Source organism: Sorex fumeus, unplaced genomic scaffold, assembly GCF_029834395.1.
Source record: "Sorex fumeus unplaced genomic scaffold, SorFum_2.1 ptg000099l, whole genome shotgun sequence".
NCBI lineage: Eukaryota > Metazoa > Chordata > Mammalia > Eulipotyphla > Soricidae > Sorex > Sorex fumeus.
This window is the reverse complement of record NW_026606156.1, coordinates 390,057-412,511: the sequence shown is the minus strand read 5'-3', so window position 1 is coordinate 412,511 and position 22,455 is coordinate 390,057. Positions and strand designations below refer to the sequence as shown.

The window sequence follows — 22,455 nt, the reverse complement described above, 5'->3', positions numbered from 1 at the left end:
TGAGTGGCTGCCTGTGTGTACTACTGGATTCTTCCTGTGGACTAGAATTATTTTACTAGGCTTGCACTCTCCCGCCCTCCTTCCCTCCCAACAATTGCTACATGCTGGCTTTCACCATTCTGGATGCATTTCTTTGCTCTGGTTTCATATAGTTTAGAGAGGTGAGTGCTCACTGACCCAGGTTTGATCCCGATCCCCGGCACCACATGTGATCCCCGTGCACAGAATTAAGCTTGAGTACAGCTGGGTGTGGCCAGAAGTACCAAAAAAAAAAAAAGCAAAACAAGACCAGATTGTAAATTGAAGGCTTTTTTAAATTTGTTTTTGGGCTGCACTTTGCAACCCTCGGTCTGCACTCAAGAATTACTCCTGGCGGTGCTTGGGTGACATATGGGGTGCCAGGGATTGAACCCTGAGTCTGTTGCATGCAAGGCAAGCGCCCTACCCACTGAGCTATCACTCCAGCCCCAGGAATCATTCTTTTTGAGTGCCCTATTTCATTTTTCAGTAATCTTTGTCCATGGGATCTTTGCCTCTATATCTGTTTCTATCCTTCCATTCTCTTTGCCTCTATTTTTTTTTATACTGTGCATTTGAGAAGTATTCCTGTTTTTTTTTTTTTTAATGTTAAATATCTCAGGGTCAGAAAAACAGTGCAGGGGTTAAGGCTCGTGAACCGGTTCCAATCCTGCCACCATATGATTTCCCACATGCAGTGCTGGTGGAGCTACTTCAGGCATGGCCCTGGAAGCCACTAGAACTGTCAGGGTGGCCTGGGTAACCCCTGACATTTCAGGGCCTGAGCAGCAGCACGCAGGCTCTCACATCAAGTTTCTGGGCGGAGCCCCTCATACTCGAAGTTTTTTTGTTTGGGGGCCATTTTAGCTTACTCCTGGCTCTGTGCTCAGGGATCACTTGGGACAGTGTTTGGGGAACCACGTGGGATGGCAGGAATCTAACCTGGGTGGGCCATGGGCAAGGCAAATGCCCTACCTGCTGTACTATCACTCCAGACCTTTTTTTTTCCATTTTTGGGTCACACCCGGCCATGCTTAGGGGTTACTCCTGGCCCATGCACTCAGGAATCACTCCTGGCGGTGCTCAGGGGGCCATATGGGATGCTGGGAATCGAACCTGGGTCAGCCGTGTGGAAGGCAAATGCCCTACTCCGCGGCCCGCCCCCCCCCCCCCCCCCCACCCAGTTGCTCCAGCCCCTACTTTCTGTTTCTGGACCACACCTAGCTATGCTTGGGGATTACACCTGGAACGTTTGGGGGACCATGTGCAGTACCCAAGATCAAACAGGCCAGCTGCATGCAAGACAAGTGTCCTATCTGCTATACTCTCTCCAGCCCCCTTTTATGTTTTTTTTTTTGGGGGGGGTGTCTCTAGGGAAGGGGACACCTAGCTGTGCCCAGGGCTTACTCCTGGCTCTGCAGTCAGAAGTCACTTGGTGGGGCTGGAGTGATAGCACAGTGGGTAGGGCGTTTGCTTTGCACGCGGCAGACCTGGGTTTGGAGTAATTCCTGAGTGCATAGCCAGGAGTAGCCCCTGTGCACCGCTAGGTGTGACACAAAAAGCAAAACAAAAGCCAAAAAAGCCCCAGAAGTCACTTGGGCTCAGGGGACCCTGTGGGTGGCTAGGGATCAAACCTAGGTTGGCTGTATGCAAGGAAAAGACCTTACCCCACTGTACCATCCCCTCCAGCCCCATTGTATGGTTTTTATAGGGATTGGTGAAGTGTTTAAAAATAGCAGGCAGCCATTATCCTGTAGAGTTCAATTTTGTTTTTATGTGGTATTCTTGAAGTAATAGTGCTTGTTTTAAAATTACTTACAATTTAAATTTTATATAGTTGAATAATTGGTATCCTTTGCTTCTATGTCCCTAGGGTCAGTCCCATTGTTCTCTTCAAAGTCTTCTGGGAGTAGTAATTGAAATCATTATAAGGTTCTATTAAATAGATCCTCTCAATCATATATGTGTAAACACACTCTTCAAGAAGGTGGCCCAGAGTGTCAAAGGACTTGCTACATTCAAATAAGGAACAGCTAAAAATAATAGACGTGTTTTACTTGGATAAGAAAGAGAGCTCTAAGAGTAGACGGAATAAGAGGGAGTTAGAGTTAAGACTGTCTAAAAGTGCTCCAGAGAAATTTGAATGTCCTGGTCCTAGAGCGGAGTTATGACGGTGTCCCATACCATGGCAGCTCAGTTCTCTCTCCAGACTCTCAGACAGCCGCACTTGTTACTTCACTCCAGGGGCCTTATTTTGTCTCTCACTGAAATGGTACAGTCTTCTTACTACTAGAAGAAAAAAGCCACTTTGAGGATTTTTCTTAGTAGTTTGCTTGAAATAGCATGATAGGAAAAAGATAACGATAATTATCTGCAAATGGAATCTTCAACTAAAAGAATTTTGGAACGGGAGGGGTAATAGTAGTTTCCCAGAGATCCCGTTTTCATTTTACTGTTTAGCAGTGGAACAGTTTGTCTACAGATTGTGTCTCTCCTCTCCTTTTCCCCTTCCCTCCCCATCGACCCTTTCCCCTTTTCTTTTGTGATTTGGGCTTATCTGGCAGTGGTCAGGGATCACTCCTGGTGGTGCTCAGGGACCCATAGAGGGTGCAGGTGCCCAGACCAGGCTTGGCTGCATGGAAGACAAGTGCCTTACCCCTGTTACCCCTTTACTATCTCAGGCCTGATAGTAATAGGGTTTTTTTTTGGGGGGGGTGCACACTTTGACGGTGTTCAAGGCTTGCTCCTAATTCTACACTCAGGGATCAGTCCTGGCAGACTTAGGGGACAATATGGGGTGCTGGCCTCGTGCAAGGCAGATGCCCTGCCCGCTGTTCTGTCGCTCTGGCCTTGATAACAACAGTTTTGACAGATGCTTTCTAGTAGTTTTGAGCCCTGTAGCCATTGCCAATTTCAAGGTGTGGAACATTCCTGTCATCTCATGAAGCCTTGTTCCAATTGTTTTTTTTCACTTTACTTGAGCTTTTGCTTTCAGATTTCTCTGTTTTAAGCTGGAATGGGTCTAAAAATTAGACGCTGTAACTGAAAACTTTGTGCTTAGTGAAACTCTGTTATGGATTGCTTCCTGTGGTTCTTTGTACACGTTTGCATTTCATTCTCACTGAAATGTTGAAAGGTCATTATTCCCTCCTTTTGCAGGTGACATAATTGAGGCTGGACTGGGGCCTATGACACAGACTTGTTTATTGAAATCTGGCAAAGATTTGAACTCTAGACCAGTGTTGTTGAGTAGAATTTTGGTGGGATGGGCTGGACCACCCCAGCTCCGATTTTACTCCTGACTTTGTCCTCAGGGTCCCTCTTAAGGGTGCCTGGGGAACCATAAAGCCAGGATCAAAGCTGGCACCAGCATGTGCATACAAGGCCCCTCACCCGCTCTGCTAGCTCTCCCGGCCTCCCAGCAGCAGTTTGGGTGAGGCATTTATGTTGTCTGATGTGTTAGCCACGAGCCACATGTGGCTCTTGAACACCTGAGAGTGGGTGATGCCGAAGAGTTTCACTGAGAGTTAGATTTGGTGTAAATGAAAGTGTAAATAACTACAGCTCTGGCCTGTCACTCTGAAGACTGCCCATTCTCTCTTCCTTTCTGTTTGCTAGTGTCGTTCAAACACACGAACCTCAGACTTTCTCTTCAGAAGCTAAATTATAAAACATTACAAGCATCCAGAAATAAATGGTATCATGAGCAAGCTACTCCTAGATTTGGCAGTTGTGAACTTTTGGCTCGCTCTCTCTCTCTCTCTCTCTCTCTCTCTCTCTCTCTCTCTCTCTCTCTCTCTCTGTGACTCTTAGCCCCTGCAGTACTTTATAGAAATCCCAGCGTTTTACCCTTTTGGCCAAACCCAGCTGTGCTCAGAGCTTACTCCTGGCTTTCTGCTCAGGAGTAAACCCTGGTGGTGCTTAGGGAACCATCTGTGGTGCTGAGCGTTGCAAGTGGGTCAGCAGTGTGCAAGGCAAGCACTTACCTTTACTCTCTTTCTGATCTCTACTTAAATACATTGTGTCACTAACTTTTTTCAGGTGAGGCATACCTTGTAAAGTTTGGACCATGTGCTGGGGGTGGACATGGGACTCCTTCCTGAGAACTATGCATTCCAGCTCTTTGAACCAACCTCCACCCCTGTGTTGCTTTAATTTATGTAATGGCCTGTTGGTTTTTAAAAAGTTTTGAATCACATCACAGTTCCCGCTTCTCAGGATTTTTTTCCCCACCGCTGTAACAAGAACAATATAAAAAAAAGGGGGTTTTGTTTGTTTTGTTTTGGGGGCCACATGCATCTGTGCTCAGGGCTTACTCCTGGCTCTGCACTCAGGGATCACTTCTGTTGTTCAAGGGATTATATGGGGTACAAGAAATTGAACTTGGATCCGCTGTGTGTATCTTACCTCTCTGCTGTGTCTCTAGCCCCTAAAAGATAGTCCTCGCAAACTCCCCTCCCTGCTTTTATTCTTGGTTTTGGGCCATACCAGCGTGTGCTCAGAGCTTGCTCCTGACTTTGCACTTAGGGGTCATCTCTGGTGGTACTCTGGGACCATATGGGATGCTGAGAATCGAACTCTGGTTGGCTGTGTGCAAGGCAGGCGTCCTACCCTCTGTATTGTTGATCCTGCCCCAAGATAGTTTTTTTGTATCTGATGACCTTATGTAGGTTTTAGGAGGTACTTTAAGCTTTGCCAACTGTTCTTGTTTACATAAGCAACCAACCATTTTGGAGAGAGCTTAACCTGTTTGTTTCATAATGTTCTTACAACTGAAATGAGAGAATTTTTCTGGTAGCATCTGTGGAACACTTCCCCATATGGTGACATGTTCTGTTTCTTAGCAGTGAGGATGTCATTCACATGCTCCGAGCCTGGGCTGGCCTCCGAGAGGGCTTCCTCTGGCACAAGGGCCTGAGATAGTTTATTTTGTTAAACAAAACAAAACAAAAACAAAAAAACTCTGCTTATCCAGTCTGTCTCAGATTGTTTATGCAGTCTCTTCAGAGTGGATGCTTTTTACCGAGCTATTTCCCGGTATACTATTCTTCTTCTTATTTCCATTTTGATCTTAAGCCCATACAGGTCGTCAGGGCCCATGCTGTTCTCCCCCCCCCACCGCCAATAATAAAATTATTATTATAATTATTATTATTGTTTTGCCACATCCAGCAGTGCTCAGGGCTTACTCCTGGCTCTGCACCCAGGAATTACTCCTGGCTGGGCTCAGGGGATCTTAGGTGATGCTGGGGATCAAAGGCAGGTTGGTCGTGTGTAAGGAAGTGACCTTCCCCTGCTGTATTATTGCTCCAGTGCCCACTGATTTTGGGGAAGGGTTAGAATCAGCTGAGGGGCTGTTTCTGGATCTGCGCTCAGGAGTTTGTTGTTGCCCAGGGTTTGAGCCAGGGTTGTCACAAGTGCAAGGCAAAATGCCTTACCCCCTCTCCTGCGTGTCCACCCTTGTGATGATCATAATGTGGTACATAATATTGGCACGACAGTATTGAATGCTTGGCTTCTGTTGTCTTCGTTTAAAGGTTTGTTTTGTCACATACTTTTCCTAAAGACTAGACTGGAAATGAGAGTCGGAGAGATAGTACAGCAGGTACACACCTTGCATGTGCCCTACCTGTGTTTGATCCCTGGCACCCCAGGTAGACCCCTGCTTCCTGCCCCAAGGCCCCCCAGAACTAAGTCCTGAGTACAGCTGGGTATGCCCCCTCAAATAACAGCCAGAGTAATTCCTGAGTGCAGAATCAGGGGAAATCCCTGAGCATTGCTGGGTGTGACCCCAAAAGGATGGATAGAGGAGAAATCTGTTCTCTGTTTCATCAGTCTAACTTCCTGGCATCTTCACACTATAAACATAGACAGTGCACGTGCACACACATGTTCATTGCAGGTTCATTGCAGTGTTTCATAGCCAAGATATTGGGAAAACCGAAATGTCAGTGACAGAAGGATAAAGAAGTTGTGGTCTGTGCATAATGGAATACTACTCAACTGTAACAAAAGACAAAATCTAGTGTTTACAACCAATTTGTAACTTTGATGGAATTGGAGGATGTAATGTAAACAAAGTCAGTCAGAGGAGGTCAAACACCAGATGAACTCACTCATCTGGAATATGGAGAAACCAAACAAGGGAATAGATGGTTCAGAGTAAGGACAAGCCCTTGGCCTCGGATTCCAAAACTGAAGTTACCAAGTAGTGGGGGAGGAAGAGGCTGCCCAGAAGTGACACAAGGACAGGGCTGGCAGCTGTGAAGATGCAGACAATGTGTTCCACTGTTACCTGGACTGCAGTGAAACAGTTTTTTACTTTGTCAATTACTGCTCATGTAATTGACTCATTCTCTTTTTCATTCTTTTCATTTTTTTAGTTTTTTTTCCTCTTGTTTCTTTGGTTTGTTTTCAGGTTGTAGGACTTTTTTTTTTTAAAGTCTTTACTCTCTGGTCTTTGCAGTGACCTAATTTTTCTTCTTTTACCTTTTCGGGCCTCTCCAGGATGCCATATGGTGCCAGGGGTTGAACCAGGGGCTTGAGCATGCTGCGTGTGCTCCCACTGTTGGAACCCTCTCCCCACCCGGGACTGTACATTTTAGTTGTCCTCGATGCACTTTAATTGTTCTCTGCATCACTTGATGGGACTCCCTACCTGAGTCTCGGTGTTAGCACACATTTGGCGTGGCCACATTCTCTGTGTCAGGATGCAGTTTCCTGGGTGGAATTCGGCCTAATCTTGTGCTTATAAGCAGGTGCTGTATTACCCCATTGAGGACTTGTTTCTAAGTACTAGTATCAGAAGGTGGGGTTAGTGGACATTGAGTCTTTTTTAATCTGGACTGTTTCACAAAGCTCTTGTGTTTGGACTGTGCACAGATGTCTCCAGCTGTGTGTGAGCATCATTCCGTCAGCTCCTGCAGAGCCCCCAGTTTCAGTAGGATCTCCCATCTGACTCACTCAGGTTCCTGTCATATTGATAGCCCCATCTCTGTGCGGTTCTCTCTGGCTCCTGCTCCCCTAAGTTTCAGCTGTGTAAGCAGTGTGTAGCTGAGATACTGTGTAGGAGATACCACACAGGGTTCCCCTTCCTACTTGTGTTTGAAAAAATGCTTTTACGGGGCTAGAGCCAAGTATAGCTGGATAGGGTGTTTGCCTTGCATGCAGCAGATCTAGGTTCAGTTCCCGGCATCCCATATGGTCCTCCGAGAACCTTCAGGAATAATTTTTGAGGGCACAGCTAGGAGTTACCCTGAGCCTTGCTGGGTGTGATCCATCCCCTACCCCCAAAAGAGAGAGAAAACACTTATAGGCTTAAAAAAATTACATTGTTTCCTTCTGTGGTCACAGCCAAGTGTTGGTTTTGTATAATGGCTGAAACAGTTTTTTCATATTCAACCATTTTTTGCTTGTCCTTTTTTTGTATTTGGGAGCAGGAGTCAGAATATATGGTACCAATATTTAGTACATGAACTCTTTTTTTTTTTTTTTTTTTTGCTTTTTGGGTCATACCTGGCGATGCATAGGGGTTACTCCTGGCTCTGCACTCAAGAACCACTCCTGGAGCAGCACAGGGGACCATATGGGATGCTGGGAATCGAACCCGGGTTGGCCACGTGAAAGGCAGACGCCCTACCCGCTTTGCTATTGCTCCAGCCCTTAGTACATGAACTTTTAATCCATTGGAAAGAACAGTTTATTCTGTTTCTGTTATGTCCTGTTTTGCTGTACTTTTTTTCTTCTGTGAAAAAAAATTTTTTTTAATTGAAGTTTATTTAGAAAGAGGTGAGGGCAGAGAAAGGGAGAAGTATGTGTTAAAGAGAACACAGGCTTCTCCAGAGTGGAAATAGGGAAGCAAAGAAACTTAGAGGCAAGCAAGGGAGATAATCGAGGGAGAACATGGGCTTGAGGATCCAGCTCTCTTTTCTCTTTGTCTTTTTTTTTCTTTTTGGCCACGCCCAGTGGGCTCAGGGCTGACTGCCAGTGGTGTTGGGGACCATCTGTCGAACCAGGGGTGGAACCGGATTAGCCACATGCAAGGCAAAGGCAAGCGCCTTAACTCCTGTACTGATGCTGCCTGCTTCGCTTTCTCTATGGCACAGTATTCATATTTTAAAATGTAACTGCTGATCCAAATACTAGTCTTCTCTCACTACTGTTATTTAATTCTGAGTTCATGTTGATGATGTAGTAAGAACCAGAACTCTGTGGCGTATTATTCCCTAGTAAGGGAAACCTTAACTAAGTTATGGAATTAAGAACACGCCACGTGCATAAGTTTTAAATAGGGGACTATAGACTTGCATTTTCATTCAATTTAGTGCATCTGCTGGGGAGATATATAAAATAATGTCATAAAAACAATAGGTCTGTCTATAGCATTATTTTATGAAATCTTTATTAATGAAGTAGGAAACTTTTGCTCAGACGATTTTATGTATAGTATTTTGTTTCTCTTCCCCTAAATCCAAGTAAGTTCCTAAAAAATTTTGAACTTTAACCTACTGGTTTGGTTAACATTCAGAATTTTGTTAATGGGGCCAGAGATGTTGGTCAGTGGTAGGTGTGTACCTTGTGTCGTATCCCCTGGACTAGCTCTTTGATTCCTATGTGGGATTTTTAAAAAAACAAGCATTTAAGTCTAATTTTCCACTTTTTATATTTATGCTATTTTTAAGACTGCTCTTATAAGATTTCAATTTTAATTACGCAAAACTCAGTGTTAAACTGAATTTCAAAGATCTGGCCTTTGCAACATGTTTGGGAGAAAGAGAAATTGTTGAACAATGCAGCGTCTCTAGTTTTTCTTGTTAAAGTACTATTTGCCACTAGAGTTTATCCTGAACAAGAACTGAATTGTTTTGTTTATTTTGGGCTGTACCCAGGGCTCCTCCTGATTCTGTGCTCTAGAGTCACTCCCGGCAGTTGTCTGGGGACTGTAGTAGTGCCGGGGTCTGGAGCCCAACTTGCCTGTGTACAGGACAGGGCCTTCCTCACTCCAGTCCTCCTGTCTGTCTCTGGCCCAGGAGCCAAGTTTCTGAGAACTTCCTTCATTCCAGGACGAAGGAACTTGAGTATTTTAACAAATAATGTATACTTCATCGATTAAACTGAAGAAACTGCTCTCATTTCTGAGTGGCCTCTTGTCCAGCAATTTCTCTTGGAAGGGCCTCCCAAGGAGCGTTCAGGGCCCTCCTGGTGATTTGCATCAGCCTGGTCCTATACTGGGTATGGGTTGGTGCTTCAGCAGGAGTCTGCCACATGCAGAGATGTGTGCCTTAATCCCTATGTGATCTCTCTGGCCCTATAGAAATGCTTTTAGAAGGAAAAAAGTGAGACTTGGCTCCTTAAGTGCATGGGGACTCTTCATGGGACAGAAGTGAGGTCCTCCCAGTAATTGGAAGAATTGTGCCATTCTGATTATTTTTACGGACTGAGTTGACAGGAGATAATTGGGTTAATGGGATTAAGTGTAACTTCAGTTTGGAAGACCGCCAGATTTCATTAATTGGGAACTGAAACTTAATTACAGGCCTGAAGTGTGATAAAATAAGTTACAGGGGGCTGGAACAATAGTACAGTAGGTAGAATGCTTGTCTTGCTCTTGGTGACCCAGGTTTGGTCCCTGACACTCTCTGTGGTTTGCCCCAGCCAGCCAGGCATGACCTCTGAGTGCAGAGCCAGGAGTAAGTCCTGAGCAAAGCTGAGTGTCCATCCCCTGCCCCCACTCCTGTGCCCCCCTTCCAAAAAAAAAGTTATAGAATTATATCTTATTCAAAGGAAAGTAGGGTTTGGCTGTTATTTTTATTATTATTTTGGGTTTGGGGATCACATTCAGTGGTACTCAATGGGCTGTTCCTGGCTCTGTGCTTTGGAGTCACTCTGTGGGACCATACTTGGAACCGGGCATCAAACCAGTGTCAGCTACATTGCATGGCAAACTGTTAATCCCTGCACTGTCTCTCAGCCTCTGGTTGTATTTTGTTTTTTGTTTTTGTTTGGGGGCCATACCTGGCAGTGCTTTTGCTTTATCCTGACTGTGCTCAGGGATCACTCCTGGCGAGCTTCGCCGTATCCTATAGGATACCTGGGATGGAACCTGTTTTGGCTGCATAACAAGGCAAACGTACTACTCTTCTGACCCTCTGGTTTTTCATTTTTAATTTCTCAGTTATTTGGGGGGATTATCCAATTGGTTAATTACTCTGAATATTTGTGTAGTCATTTTTTACTTTTCTGACACAAGAATAAGTAATCTAAGAAAAAGGGTGATCTACTAAAACATTTAAATATTTGATTTTTTAATAATATTTATACAATACATATTTGCTCTCAACTGGACTCAGGACCTAGGTGCACCCTATCTTTTGACACTGTACTTTCTGGCAAAGGTTTATTTTCTAATTTTAAGTTTGCATAGCCACACTCTGGTGCTCAGGCCTGATTCCTGGCTCTGTGCTCAGGGTCACTCCTTGTGGGGCTGTGGGGTTCGTATGGGGTTCTGGGGACTGAACCCATGTCAGCCATGTGCATGACAAGCTCGCTGCCTGTTACTGCTTCCACCCCTTATTTTCTAAATCTTACCTACACAAGAAGGATGGAATACGTAGCAGTGCTTATGTTATAGGAGTATCATGAAGATGAATTGAAATGGTAGTGTAAAATCCATTTGACAAAATGGAAAACAATGTCAAATCCATTTTCATGGCAGCGCTATTCACAGTAGCCAAATTCTGGAAGCAGCCCAAGTGTTCCAGAGCTGATGACTGGAGAAAGGAGTTATGGGGACTATACACATGGAAGACGACTCGGCCCTCGGAAAAGATGAAATTGGGCAGTTTGCTGCTAAGTGGTTGGATCTGGAGAGTATCATACTGAGTGAAGTTATGAGGGAGAGAGACAGACTCAGTCGTCTCTCATGAGTGGGATATAAAGAAACAAATGAAGGGGGAGAGAGACAGACCCAGCAAGCTCTAGTCAGTGGGATCTAAAGAAGTGGGAGTGGGTTACAGCATGTCCAGAAGCACCAGGAACTGATCTTTAGTAGGACACTTGGAGGGGAGGGAAAGTGGGGGAATAGGACTGGGCAGGGGAACAATGACACAGGACACTGGGACAGTGATGGAAGCGCTGATACTTTGTGGCGGGTCTGGTGCTGGGATGTGCTATGCCTGAAACCTTAGTGTTACCAGGATTGAGCTGAAAAATAAGGAAGCCAGAATGTGGTCCTATAAACAGAGCAAAGTATTTCGAGTAAGTCCAAGCAGAAAGGAACTGAAACTCTGTTTTGTTACAGCGAAGTGGGGCTCCCCAGCAGTGCTCTAGGGGCTGCATGCAGAGACTCTTGGCACATATGGCCACGTGGTGTTAGGGACCAAGCCTGGGGCCGGCTCTTGTGTGTTGGGAAGCCCTTTTGCTGCCAGTTGATGAGCTTCAGTGGCTCTCCGTAACTTTCCCAGTTGGTTTGCTTCAGTTCACATTGTTTAATTTGGTGGGAAAGCATTGTGGTTTTGATGTAATTAGCACCTTTTATGTCTTTTTTTAATAGCCACTAGAATAATCCCTTTTCGGTGCATTATAGATAAGTCAGTTTGTAATTATCCCCAAATTTGGTTTATTTTCAAAAGCTTGTTGAGAGTTTACACGCTGTTCTCTTTCTTAACTGTTCCTGACTTTAAACAAAAAAATATTTATTTATTTAGGCTTTTTGGGTCACACCCAGCAATGCACAGGGGTTGCTCCTGGCTTTGCACTCAGGAATTACTCCTGGCGATGTTCGGGAGATCATATGGGATGCTGGGAATCGAACCTGGCTCGGCCGCATGCAAGGCAAATGCCTTCCCCACTGTACTGTCACTCCAGTCTCTGTTCCGACTTAAGGGGAGTTTCGGATATTAGATCTTCATGAGATACTTTATTTTTTTGGGGGGGGGCTACACTTGACAGTGCTAAGGGTCACTCCCGGCAGTGCTCGGAAGAACATATGGGATGCTGAGGATTGAATCTGGGTCTGCAAAGCAAGTACCCTGCCCACTGTACATCTCTCCAGCCTCAGGACCATTTTTTAAAAAGCATAGACTGGGAGAGGTAATGTAGGATGCCTGGTTTGCACATGACCAACACTGGTTCCATCCTGAGCACAGCTGGGTGTGATCTAAAAGACAACCATGAATAAAGAAGAAACTCACTGGGGAAGAAAGGCTTTCTGCCCAAAGAGTTTTTGTTTTGTTGTTTGTATTTTTAGGTCACAGCGCAGTCTGCTCCTGGTGGTGCTCCTCTGTACTTCGAGGGACCAAACCAGACTGCCAAACCCATGGGCTCTCTCTTGCCCTCTCGTTGGGGATCTTTTTTGGGAAGAGGGGGTATTTTATTTTGGGCCCACATCCATCTGTGATCAGGGATCACTCCTGGCAGAGCTGGGGATCGAACCTGGGAGGCTGTGTGCAAGGAAAGCACTTAACTCAGCATATTCTCTCTCTGGTCCCCTGAACAGGTTTTTAATGTTGTGGGGAAAGCAGTGTGCTATGAAGAACATTTGTGGAAGCACCAGGAGTTAAGGCAGGAATGGAAAGGTTCACCTCTAGTTTGAGCAAATGCAGTTGGGCTGATGATCGGGGTTGCTTTTATCTGGAACGCTAACTCCTGAGCCTTGAAGAGAAAAATCAACATCAGCTGCCAGTCTTTCGGTCGTACAACTAAACTAAAGGTCTGGACTGAGAGCTGTTTCTTTGGCAGGTTTCCACTCACGCTTTGTTATTGAAGTCAGGAAGTAACCTTGCCAACAAGGAGTGATGTTTGAGTGTTCTTTCAGTACTGGACACGGGCCACCCAGAACCCCAGGAGTTTAGCCTCAAGGCACCCCGTCTCTGAAGTCAGCCTCTGGATCAGGGCCTCTGAAGGGTCTTTCTTAATTTAGTTGTTGTGGGGGCAACAGTAAGTGATGTTTGGTGGTGCCAGGGGGCGGAGGAGGGGCATGTGGTTTCAGGCTCCAAACCAGGGCTTTGCACATGTATGCCCGGTGCCTCACCACTTCAGCCTGTCCTTTAAGCTTTGTGACACTGGGCATTTGGGGAAGAGTTGTCAACACCTCCCAAGAGAACAGTGCTGAGAGGACTTGAGCGTTTGGGAGGATCCCACTGAAGATGCCATTGTTCTCTAAAGAGTAACAAAACCATTACGCTTGAAACAGTACATTTGTACTAGAGAAAGACTGCACAGAACCCATCAAGGAAAATTGTGAGAGATTAAGACTGTGGTGCAAAACAGTGGGTGTGTGAAAGGGTTTTCGCTGTGTGTTGGGGAGATTCAGGAGTTAATAGTCAGTTCCTGCTGACTTAAGAGCAGACTTAGTGGAGGGGGACTGTGCCAGGGGGTGAGGAAGCCATTAATGACGGCGGATACTAACAGCACAGTCTCTCGTGGTACAGTTGACCTTAGTTGTTATTTTTGTTATGATTATTTCATTATTTTTTGGGGAGCGAGGGGACTACACCTCCCAGTGCTCAAAGTTTACTCCGGCCCTGCTCAGGGTTCACTCCTTGCGGGCTCAGGGACCATTTGGGGTGCTGGGGTTCCGGCCCCGGTTGGCCCCATGTATAAGCAGGCACCCTACCTGCAGTTCTATTTCTCGGTCCTTGTTGTTATTTTTAGTTCTGATTTGAGCCTCTGGCTGAAGCAGTCCTGTTTTCTAAGACTGCTTTGGATTTCTTTCCAACATGGGCACTTCTATGATTTACTCTGAACAGCAGCACATGCCGGAGAGGGGATCGGGTACTATACAGAAGCAGTTTTAGAGAAACAATAAAAAAGAGAAGTCAGAATTTATAGTGGGGCTGGAGATGTACTTTGAGAGGTGAGATGCTTGCCTTGACTGGTTGTGATGGAGGTTCAAATCCCTGACTCTTACGGTTCTCTGGGCACCAGGGGTCATTCCTGAGCACAGAGCCAGAAATAGTCCCTGAGCACTGCCTGGTGTGACCTTCTACCTGCACCTTTCTCTTCCATTTTCATCTCAGAATATGAGAATAAAGACTTAGCTATGTGTGTGTTTGTGCGTGTGTGCTGTGTGTGCGGGCCATACCCGGCAGTGCTCAGGCTTTACTCCTGAGTGTAATGCCAGGTATTGAACCTGGTTGGCCGCATGCAAGTCAGACCCCCTTCCCACTGTCATATCTCTCTGACCCTAAAGAGTTACGTTTGATACTGACCTGCTTCCACTTAATGACTAGGAAATACAAAATATGTATTCTTTGTTCTGGGGCCACACCCGGTGATGTTCAGGGTTTAGTTCTGACTCTTCACTCAGGAATCACTCCTGGTTGTGCATGGGGGGCCCTGTGGGATGCTGGGGATCGAACCTGGGATGACCCACGTGCAAAGCAAATATCCTATCTGCTATCCTATCACTCCGGCCCTGTATGAATTTATTGTTGACATTTTGGGAAGGGTTTCCGTTAAACAGTAAACTATTAGTGGTTAAGTATGTAGGGAATCAAAAGTTAACACATGAAAATGTTGGGGGTGTTTGTAGTCCTGGGTCTTAAGCTCACTGCTCGCACATGGAAGGCAAGAGCTCCGCCCCAAGCTGCATGTGAAGTGTTGCCTGCAAGTCTGCACTTCTAACCCATCAGTTAGACAAAGGTCAGTTCTCAGGCTGGGGAGACAGCTCAACGTGCAGGTGTACCTGCTGTGCATGGGGGACCCAGGGAAGGGCCCCTGACTGCAGTGTGGCCCCCAAGACCAAAAAGAATAGAGATCAACTATATCGTCATAGGACATACCATTTTATATTCTGTATGATCGTGTAATATCAGGCTGTGGAGAGTCTTACAAAGTATGGCCATATTAATAAACTGTAAAGTATAAGAACTTATAATACAGGAGAGATTATTTTAAAGTTTTCCGCTAAGGAACTCGGCTGGCTAAATTAATTGCTTGATTTTGTGTTTTTTGGGCTACACAGGGTTAAGGATAACTTGCAAGTGATCCCTTCTGCTCTCTTCATCTCCCCCTTCCATCCGCCCCCAGCCCCCCAGCCCCCAATACTGCCTGATGAGTTGATTGGCGAGCAGAGAGTTCGAAGGCGATTGCAGGGAAACCGGGAGTGATGGAGCCTCCTAAGGCTGGAAGTATGAGAGGATAGCGTCGAGGGTAGTAGATCTTTTGCTTCATCATCTGAGCAGTTGGACAGTGTCCACTTAGATGAGGAAGAGGAGATGAGCAGTGGGTTCTCCGGGGGAAGTGGATAGGATGTTAGGCTTGAGTTGCACACGATAGGATGACCTTGGTGCCTTATTTTGTTGGGGCGCCCTTGCGCTCACCTCCCCCATTGAGTCGAAGCAGTGGGTTTCCTGGGGTCTTTTAGAGGGCCACGCTGGTGGTGCTCCCTTGTGGGAGCGGGCCAAAAGGGTGAGGTACTCCGGGCCCACTAGAAATACTAGTGTGTGGGGTTGGTTTTGAACTTGGGGCCTCACATATATGAAGCTCTCGGTCATAGAAGTGGACTCTCCAGCCCCTGTTTGCTCTTTAGCTTCCTAGGGAAGCATGCATAAAGATAAAATTTTAGCTTGGTGAGAAGACTTTAAGTGTCACTTTCATCGTATGCTTGATCAGTGATTTGGTTGGGTATTGAATCACAGTTTAAACTTACTAAGTTTGCCTCCCCCTCCCACAGTGGTCTCACATATGCAATGTGTGTCCTGTACTGCTGAGTGACATCCCTGACCTTTCCTTGGACTTCTGACAACGATGCTTTCTAGCTTTCAGCACTATCCCGTTACTACCTGATCTTCTTTCAGGAGAGGACTTCCCAAGCAGTGCTCAGGGGGCAAGGATACCCCCCATGGTCTCACCCGGCACTTCCGTGCTCAGGCTGGTTGATGGGGTGCTGCATGTACACTGACCTGACCCTCCCTCGGCCCCTCGATTGCTACCCTGAAAGAATAATTAGTACCCTTCATCATTTTGATGGGCTGGAGCGATAGCACAGTGGGTAGGGCGTTTGCTTTGCAAGCAGCCAACATGGCCGACCCGAGTTTGATTCCTCCGCCGCTCTCGGAGAGCCTGGCAAGCTACCGAGAGTATCTCGCCTGCACGGCAGAGCCTGGCAAGCTCCCCGTGACGTATTCGATATGCCGAACACAGTAACAACAAAGTCTCCAATGGAGACGTTACTGGGCCCGCTCGAGCAAATCAATGAACAATGGGAGGACAGTGACAGTGACATCATTTTGATGTTGTGAAGCAATATGTTCTCCTCTCTGAAAAATTAGAAAGCCCTTATTTTCAAGATTTGAAAATTCACTAGAAGGTGCTTGGTGAAGAAAACACGCCCTCCTTGCTTATTTTGCACGCTTCTTGTTTGAGCCTTTTGGTTAGAGAGACTTGTTTTCTTCAGCAAAAGAAAATGTTGTCTAAAAAATTAATTTCTGGGTGTTGCAGAGGTATAGTATGGCAGGTCAGACACTTGCCTGGGCCCTGGGATTGCGTATGGTCCCCACCAGGAGTAATCCCTGGGCACATAGCCGGCAGTAAGCCACAAACAGCACCCCAGGTGTGGCCCCCAAACCAAATTAATTCCTAGGCTTTTTGTCAGTGTTTAATTTTGTACCATTTGTTTGACCTTTTTAAGCTTAATGATCTTATTTTTCCTCATTTATATTTTTTCTTTTTGATTTTCTGTGCATTTATTTATTTGGCTTTTTGGGTCACGCCTGCCGATGCACAGGGGTTCCTCCTGGCTCTGCACTCAGGAATTACTCCTGGCGATGCTCGGGGGACCATATGGGATGTTGGGAATCAGACTCGGGTTGGCCGTGTGCAAGGCAAATGCCCTACCGGCTGTGCTATCGCTCCAGCCCTGACTTTCTGTGCTTTTCAAAAGAAAACTGACATTTAAATTGGATGGATGTATTTAACCAATAAAAGGTTTAGTATTTTTAGGGGGCTGGAGTGATAGAACAGTGGGTTGGGTGTTTGCATTGCACACAGTTGGCCTGAGTTTGATCCCTGTCATCTCATATGGTTCCCTGAGCACTACCAGGAGTAATTTCTGATTTGCAGAACAAGGAGTAAGCCCTGAGCATCACTGGGTGTGACCCCCCCCCAAAAAAAAAGAATAAATCGAAGGTTTTATATTTTAAATTGCATTTTGCCTAACTCAAAGTTTTCTTTTTGTTTTGGCAGAGATGTTATGAACATAAACAGTATAGAAATGGGCTGAAATTCTGCAAACAAATCCTCTCTAACCCCAAATTTGCAGAGCATGGAGGTAAGTATAAATACTGTAACTGTGTACTTGTAAATGTAAGTGAATAAGACTTTCTATACATTTTTCCTTCTGATTGTGTGGATTGTATTACTATCAGCTGGTTTTCCCGAGAGAACAGATCATCTTATTCTTGACTCCTGTGGGAAGATGTTTAATACTGTATTTTGAAGCTAATACGATGACAGGGACGTGACAGTTCGTGTTAATTAAACCCACATTCAAGTGTGAGCCACCGGTAATGCTTCAACCAGCACATTATACATTTCAATTGGTTGGTTGGTTGACTGGGCCTCACAGGCAGTTTCTGGGGACTTGTGACCACTCCCGCTAATTCTCAGCCAGCCTGGCAGATCAGTGCGAGGACCCAAGGATGTAATGATGCCGAGTCTGGTGGCACTTGGAGGCTCTACCTGTTTTATTGTCTCTCTAGTTTCTGTAAATTGTTACTAATATTTAATTCATCTTAAAAATAATTTTTTAGAGACCCTGGCTATGAAAGGATTAACGTTGAACTGTTTGGGAAAAAAGGAAGAAGCTTATGAATTGGTTCGTAGAGGTTTGAGAAATGACTTGAAGAGTCATGTATGTATCCTTTTTGGGATATGTGGGGATTGGTGTGTCTTACGGGTGTAGTTTGGGTGTCAGAAGTTGTAGTTACCTCTTACCAGTAGCTCTGGAGGAATTCTTTGTGTGTTTTTTTTTTTCCTATTTGTTTTTGTTTTTGCTTTTTGGGTCACACCTGCCGATGCACAGGGGTTACTCCTGGTTGATGCACTCAGGAATTACTCCTGGCGGTGCTTGGGGGACCGAATGGGATGCTGGGAATCAAGCCCGGGTTGGCCTCGTGCAAGGCAAACGCCCTACCCACTCCAGCCCCTGGAGGAATTCCTTCTTAATTTGAGTAATGGCACCTGTCTTTATTCAGGGGACATTTTAACGTACATAACCATATTCTGATATATATTTTTTAAAGCCAAAACATCTCGCTCTGATTGTGTGTTACATGTATTTCATCCTTAGAGAAGACTGTGCAGTAAGAAATCTCAGGGAGGCGTTTAATTTGTAAAACAAGAACAATCATTTCCGCCTGGTGTGTTGCCATAGTATTTAATATAAGCTCTATTTATGCATGCCCTGTAATGCGAAGTACTGCTGCACTACACACACACACACACACACACACACACACACTCACTATGTTGTGGGGTGGGACACCTGCCTGTGCTCAGAGCACCACATGTAATACCAGGGGCTGAACCTTGGTCAGCCAATGCAGTGCAAGTGCTTTTCCCCCTATTCTTCCTCTCTGGTTCAGACACATTTATTAAGACCATTGTGAGGGGCCAGGGTGGTAGTACAGTGGGTAAAGCACTAGCCTTGCACATGGCTGACTCGGATGTGACTCCCGGTACCCTATTCCAGCCCCACCAGGAGTGATCCCTGAGTGTACAGCCAGACCTAGGCTTAAGCCCCGAGCACTGCTGGCTGTGGCCCTAAAACTGGGGGGGAGTGGGGTGGGGAGAGTTAAGGGTTATCAGTAAGCACAAATGTCTAAGGGAAATTAAGGGGAAAATTGTGGATTTTTTTTTAAATGTCTTCTATTACAACCAAGTTTTGACGTGGAAGTCGAGTTTGTTGCTTAGATCATGTGTGTTGAAGTCTCTGTGGCAGGTGGGAATATAAACAGATGATAGATGGGAGGTGAGTGGGTAGAAGGGGCAGAGACCCTTCCTCTCTTTATTATTATTCAATAATTTTTCCCCCCTCAGTGCACAGTTCAGGATTCTGTAGAACCTGTATTTTTGCTTATTTTCTTTGTATCCCATGCTAGACTTCAGGCAGTGTTTGAATAGAGGAGAATGCAAGTTTGAATTTGAATGCAGTTTTTCACGTATACATACTGATTATTAAGAGATTTAAGTAATTATTTGTGAATTAAATGTTTTTTCTTCACATGTAGTTGACTTTTGGTCGCTTTGTACTGCACTAAGCGTTGTCTAGCTAAGGTAAAGGTAAAGGCCCTCCCGTTGATCGTCGATTTGCTCGAGCGGGCCCAGTAACGTCTCCATTGGAGACTTTGTTGTTACTGTGTCTGGCATATCGAATACTCTCGGTAGCTTGCCGGGCTCTCCGAGAGGGGCGGAGGAATCGAACTCGGGTCGGCCATGTTGGCCGCTTGTAAGGTGAACGCCCTAGCCGCTGTGCTATCGCTCCAGCCCTAGCTAAAGAAAAGAAAAGGTAGGTGCCGTAATTATTTTTCCCTTTTAGTAATAAAGATAAAGCTAATTCTTGCCTTTCCTTTAATACTTTTTTTTGGTCACACCTGGAGATGCTCTGAGGTTACTCATGGCTGTGCACTCGGGAAGTACTCCCGGCAGTGCTCATGTGACCATATGGGATGCTGGAGATCCAGCTGAGGTTGGACGTGTGCAAAGCAGATGCCCCGCCTGCTGTACTAGCGCTGCTGCCCCTGAGTCAGCCCGGGGAGAAGGAAGGCAGAGTCGGGTCCTGAAGAGATGGTACAGTAGGTAGGGTGCTTATGTGACCTGTAGTTGGCCTGGGTTTGATCCTTGCCACCTTACATGGTCCCCTGAGCCCAACCAGGAGTAATCCCTGAGCACAGCTGGGATTGGCCCCAGAACTAAAACACAGAGTGGGAGGAGCTGAGAGAAGGAATCCAGGCAGGTGAAAGAGCTTTGTGTGTCTAAAGTGAGGCTTCATCGTGTTCTGGTCCTCGGCCCCTGTGCTGTGTTGTTGCGGTGTGTGTGTCCACGGCCACGCAGTGGACCCAGGATATCGTCTTCATTTCCTCGAACACACAAGGCTGTGCTGGTTGCTGTGTTAATGCCTTCTATGCTCATTTCTTCTCCCCTTTTGAAATCTTGGGATTTTTAAAATAGTTCTGATTCTCTGTTTCCCGGGGGCGTGTGTGTGTGTGTGTGTGTGTGTGTGTGTGTGTGTGTGTGTGTGATATTGGGGTATTTATTTTCTGGCTTGTAGGTGTATCCTTAACTAAATCCTATAGGTTGGCATGTATATGGCCTTCTCCAGCGGTCAGACAAGAAATATGATGAAGCCATTAAGTGTTACAGAAATGCGCTAAAATGGGATAAAGACAATCTTCAAATCTTAAGGGACCTTTCTTTACTACAGATTCAGATGCGGGATCTAGAGGGTTACAGGGTAAGTAAAGAATTCTTTTTTCTTTTTAACTTTTAAGCAGAAAAAATGTTAAGCTACCTAAAACTTTATTGAGTACAACTTGATAACAAAACATTGTTATTATTTTGGTATTTGATCTACACCGAGCAGTGCTCTGGGATTATTCCTGGCTCTGCACTCAGAAATCACTCCTGGTAGTCCTGGGGGACCATATGGGACTCCAGCACAGGTCATCCGTGTGCAAGGCAAGCACTCTACTTGCCGTACTGTCTCTAACCCCCAAACTTTGTATTTTAAAGCATTGTGTAGATAAATTTTATTTCTACCAGTAATTATATTTATGAGAACAGAGGACGTAGTGCTTCCCTTTTATATGGTTGACCTGTAGCACCACATACGGTCCCCTGATCACTGCTGAGTGTCCCCCCACCAAAAAAACAGAAGATACCGTGAGGCAGAATTGAATTACTTTATAGATTTACTCATTTCAGGGAAGTGACATTAATGCCCATCAAGTAGGCAATGACTTTGTAGTACTAACATGTAAATAGAGTTTCTTCTGACATTCATTAGGAAATCATTTTTTGTTTCTGCCTCCATTGAGAATAATCTCTCTGTAGCTACATTTTTAGCTCTTTTTAGTCAGTCTTTAATCTTTCTGTTTAGTTGTATATCCTCTTTTTTTTTTTCCTCTCTCTCTTTTTCTCTTTTTAATGGTACCTGCGGAGGTGTTTTCTGTGAGTTTTATTACTGGGGCACTACATTTTTCTTTTGGGGTCAGAGTCGTGGAACATAGGATAGGGCTCTTGCCTTGCATGTATTGGACATTGGACATGTTTTGTTTTCTTGTTTGTTTTTTCAGTTTTAATTTTTACTCTTAATTGAATCACCATGAGATACAGTTACAAAGATTTCTTGCGCCCACTCCCACGCTCTCTCTCTCTCTCTCTCTCTCTCTCTTTCTCTCTCTCTCTCTCTCTCTCTCTCTCTCTCTCTCTCCCCCCCCCCTCCCCCCAGCAATGCTCAGGAGTTACCTGTGGCTCTGTACTCAGGAATTGCTTCTGGCGGTGGTCAGGAGACCATTCGGGATGTTGGGGATCGAACCTGGGTGGGCTGTATGTAAGGCAGACGCCCTAACAGTTGTGCTATCACTCCGGCCCCAAAGCTTTCATGATTGAGTTTCAGTCTAACATCCATCCCTCCACAGTGTACATTTCCCACCACCAGTATCCCCTGTATCCCTCCCCCCATACACACATGGTTTCGATCCCTGGGTGCAGAGCCTGATATGGCCCAGAACAAACCAACCAAAAAAAAACCTGAATATTGTTTTTCTTTGCTTTTCTTTTCTATCTTCTTAGTAAGTAGATGAAGACATAAAGCAGAAAGGGTTCTGGGGCTGGAGTGAGTACAGAGTTTAAGGCATTTGCCTTTGTCTGCATGTAGCCAGGCAGCTCACCTCTGTTCAGTTAAATCTTAGCACTTTATGTGCTTGTCTGAGCACCTCCCAGCGGGGCTCCTGAGCATAGAGTAAGAAATAATCCCTGAGCACAGCTAGGTGTGACCCAGATCCATTTCCTGCAGACACCCCCTCCCCCAAAAAAATAACCCAAAAAACAAATGTTAATGATCCTGTGTCACTGTAGCACTGTCATCCTGTTTTTCATAGATTTGCTGGAGCAGGCACCAGTAACATCTCAAAACAAATTGTGAGACTTGTTGTTACTGTTTTTGGCATATCAAATATGTCAGGGGAGCTTGCCAGGCTTTGCCATGTGGGCCAGATACTCTCGGTAGCTTGCCAGGCTCTCCGAGAAGGGTGGAGGAATCGAACCAGGATCAGCTGCATACAAGGCAAACGCCCTACCTGCTGTGCTATTGCTCCAGCCCATTAGTGACCCTAAGTTCTCAAAAAAGAAAAGGCAGCGTGACCTTGAAAGCTTTGTTACTTCATTATCCCTCTTGGTTGGGGTGGGGGTGGGTTGCACCACACATGGTAGTGC

At 45.6% G+C, this 22,455-nt stretch overlaps 1 protein-coding gene across 1 annotated transcript in view; it reads left to right on the top strand.

Annotated features, from left to right (window-relative positions):
* The window catches only part of NAA15 (N-alpha-acetyltransferase 15, NatA auxiliary subunit), a 63,653-nt gene that overhangs the window by 12,024 nt on the left and 29,174 nt on the right, over nt 1-22,455 (top strand). The window contains exons 2-4 of the mRNA XM_056134502.1: nt 17,206-17,290; nt 17,772-17,876; nt 20,316-20,473. Coding sequence (XP_055990477.1) covers nt 17,206-17,290; nt 17,772-17,876; nt 20,316-20,473 — 348 coding nt within the window. The remainder of the gene's footprint in view (nt 1-17,205; nt 17,291-17,771; nt 17,877-20,315; nt 20,474-22,455) is intronic.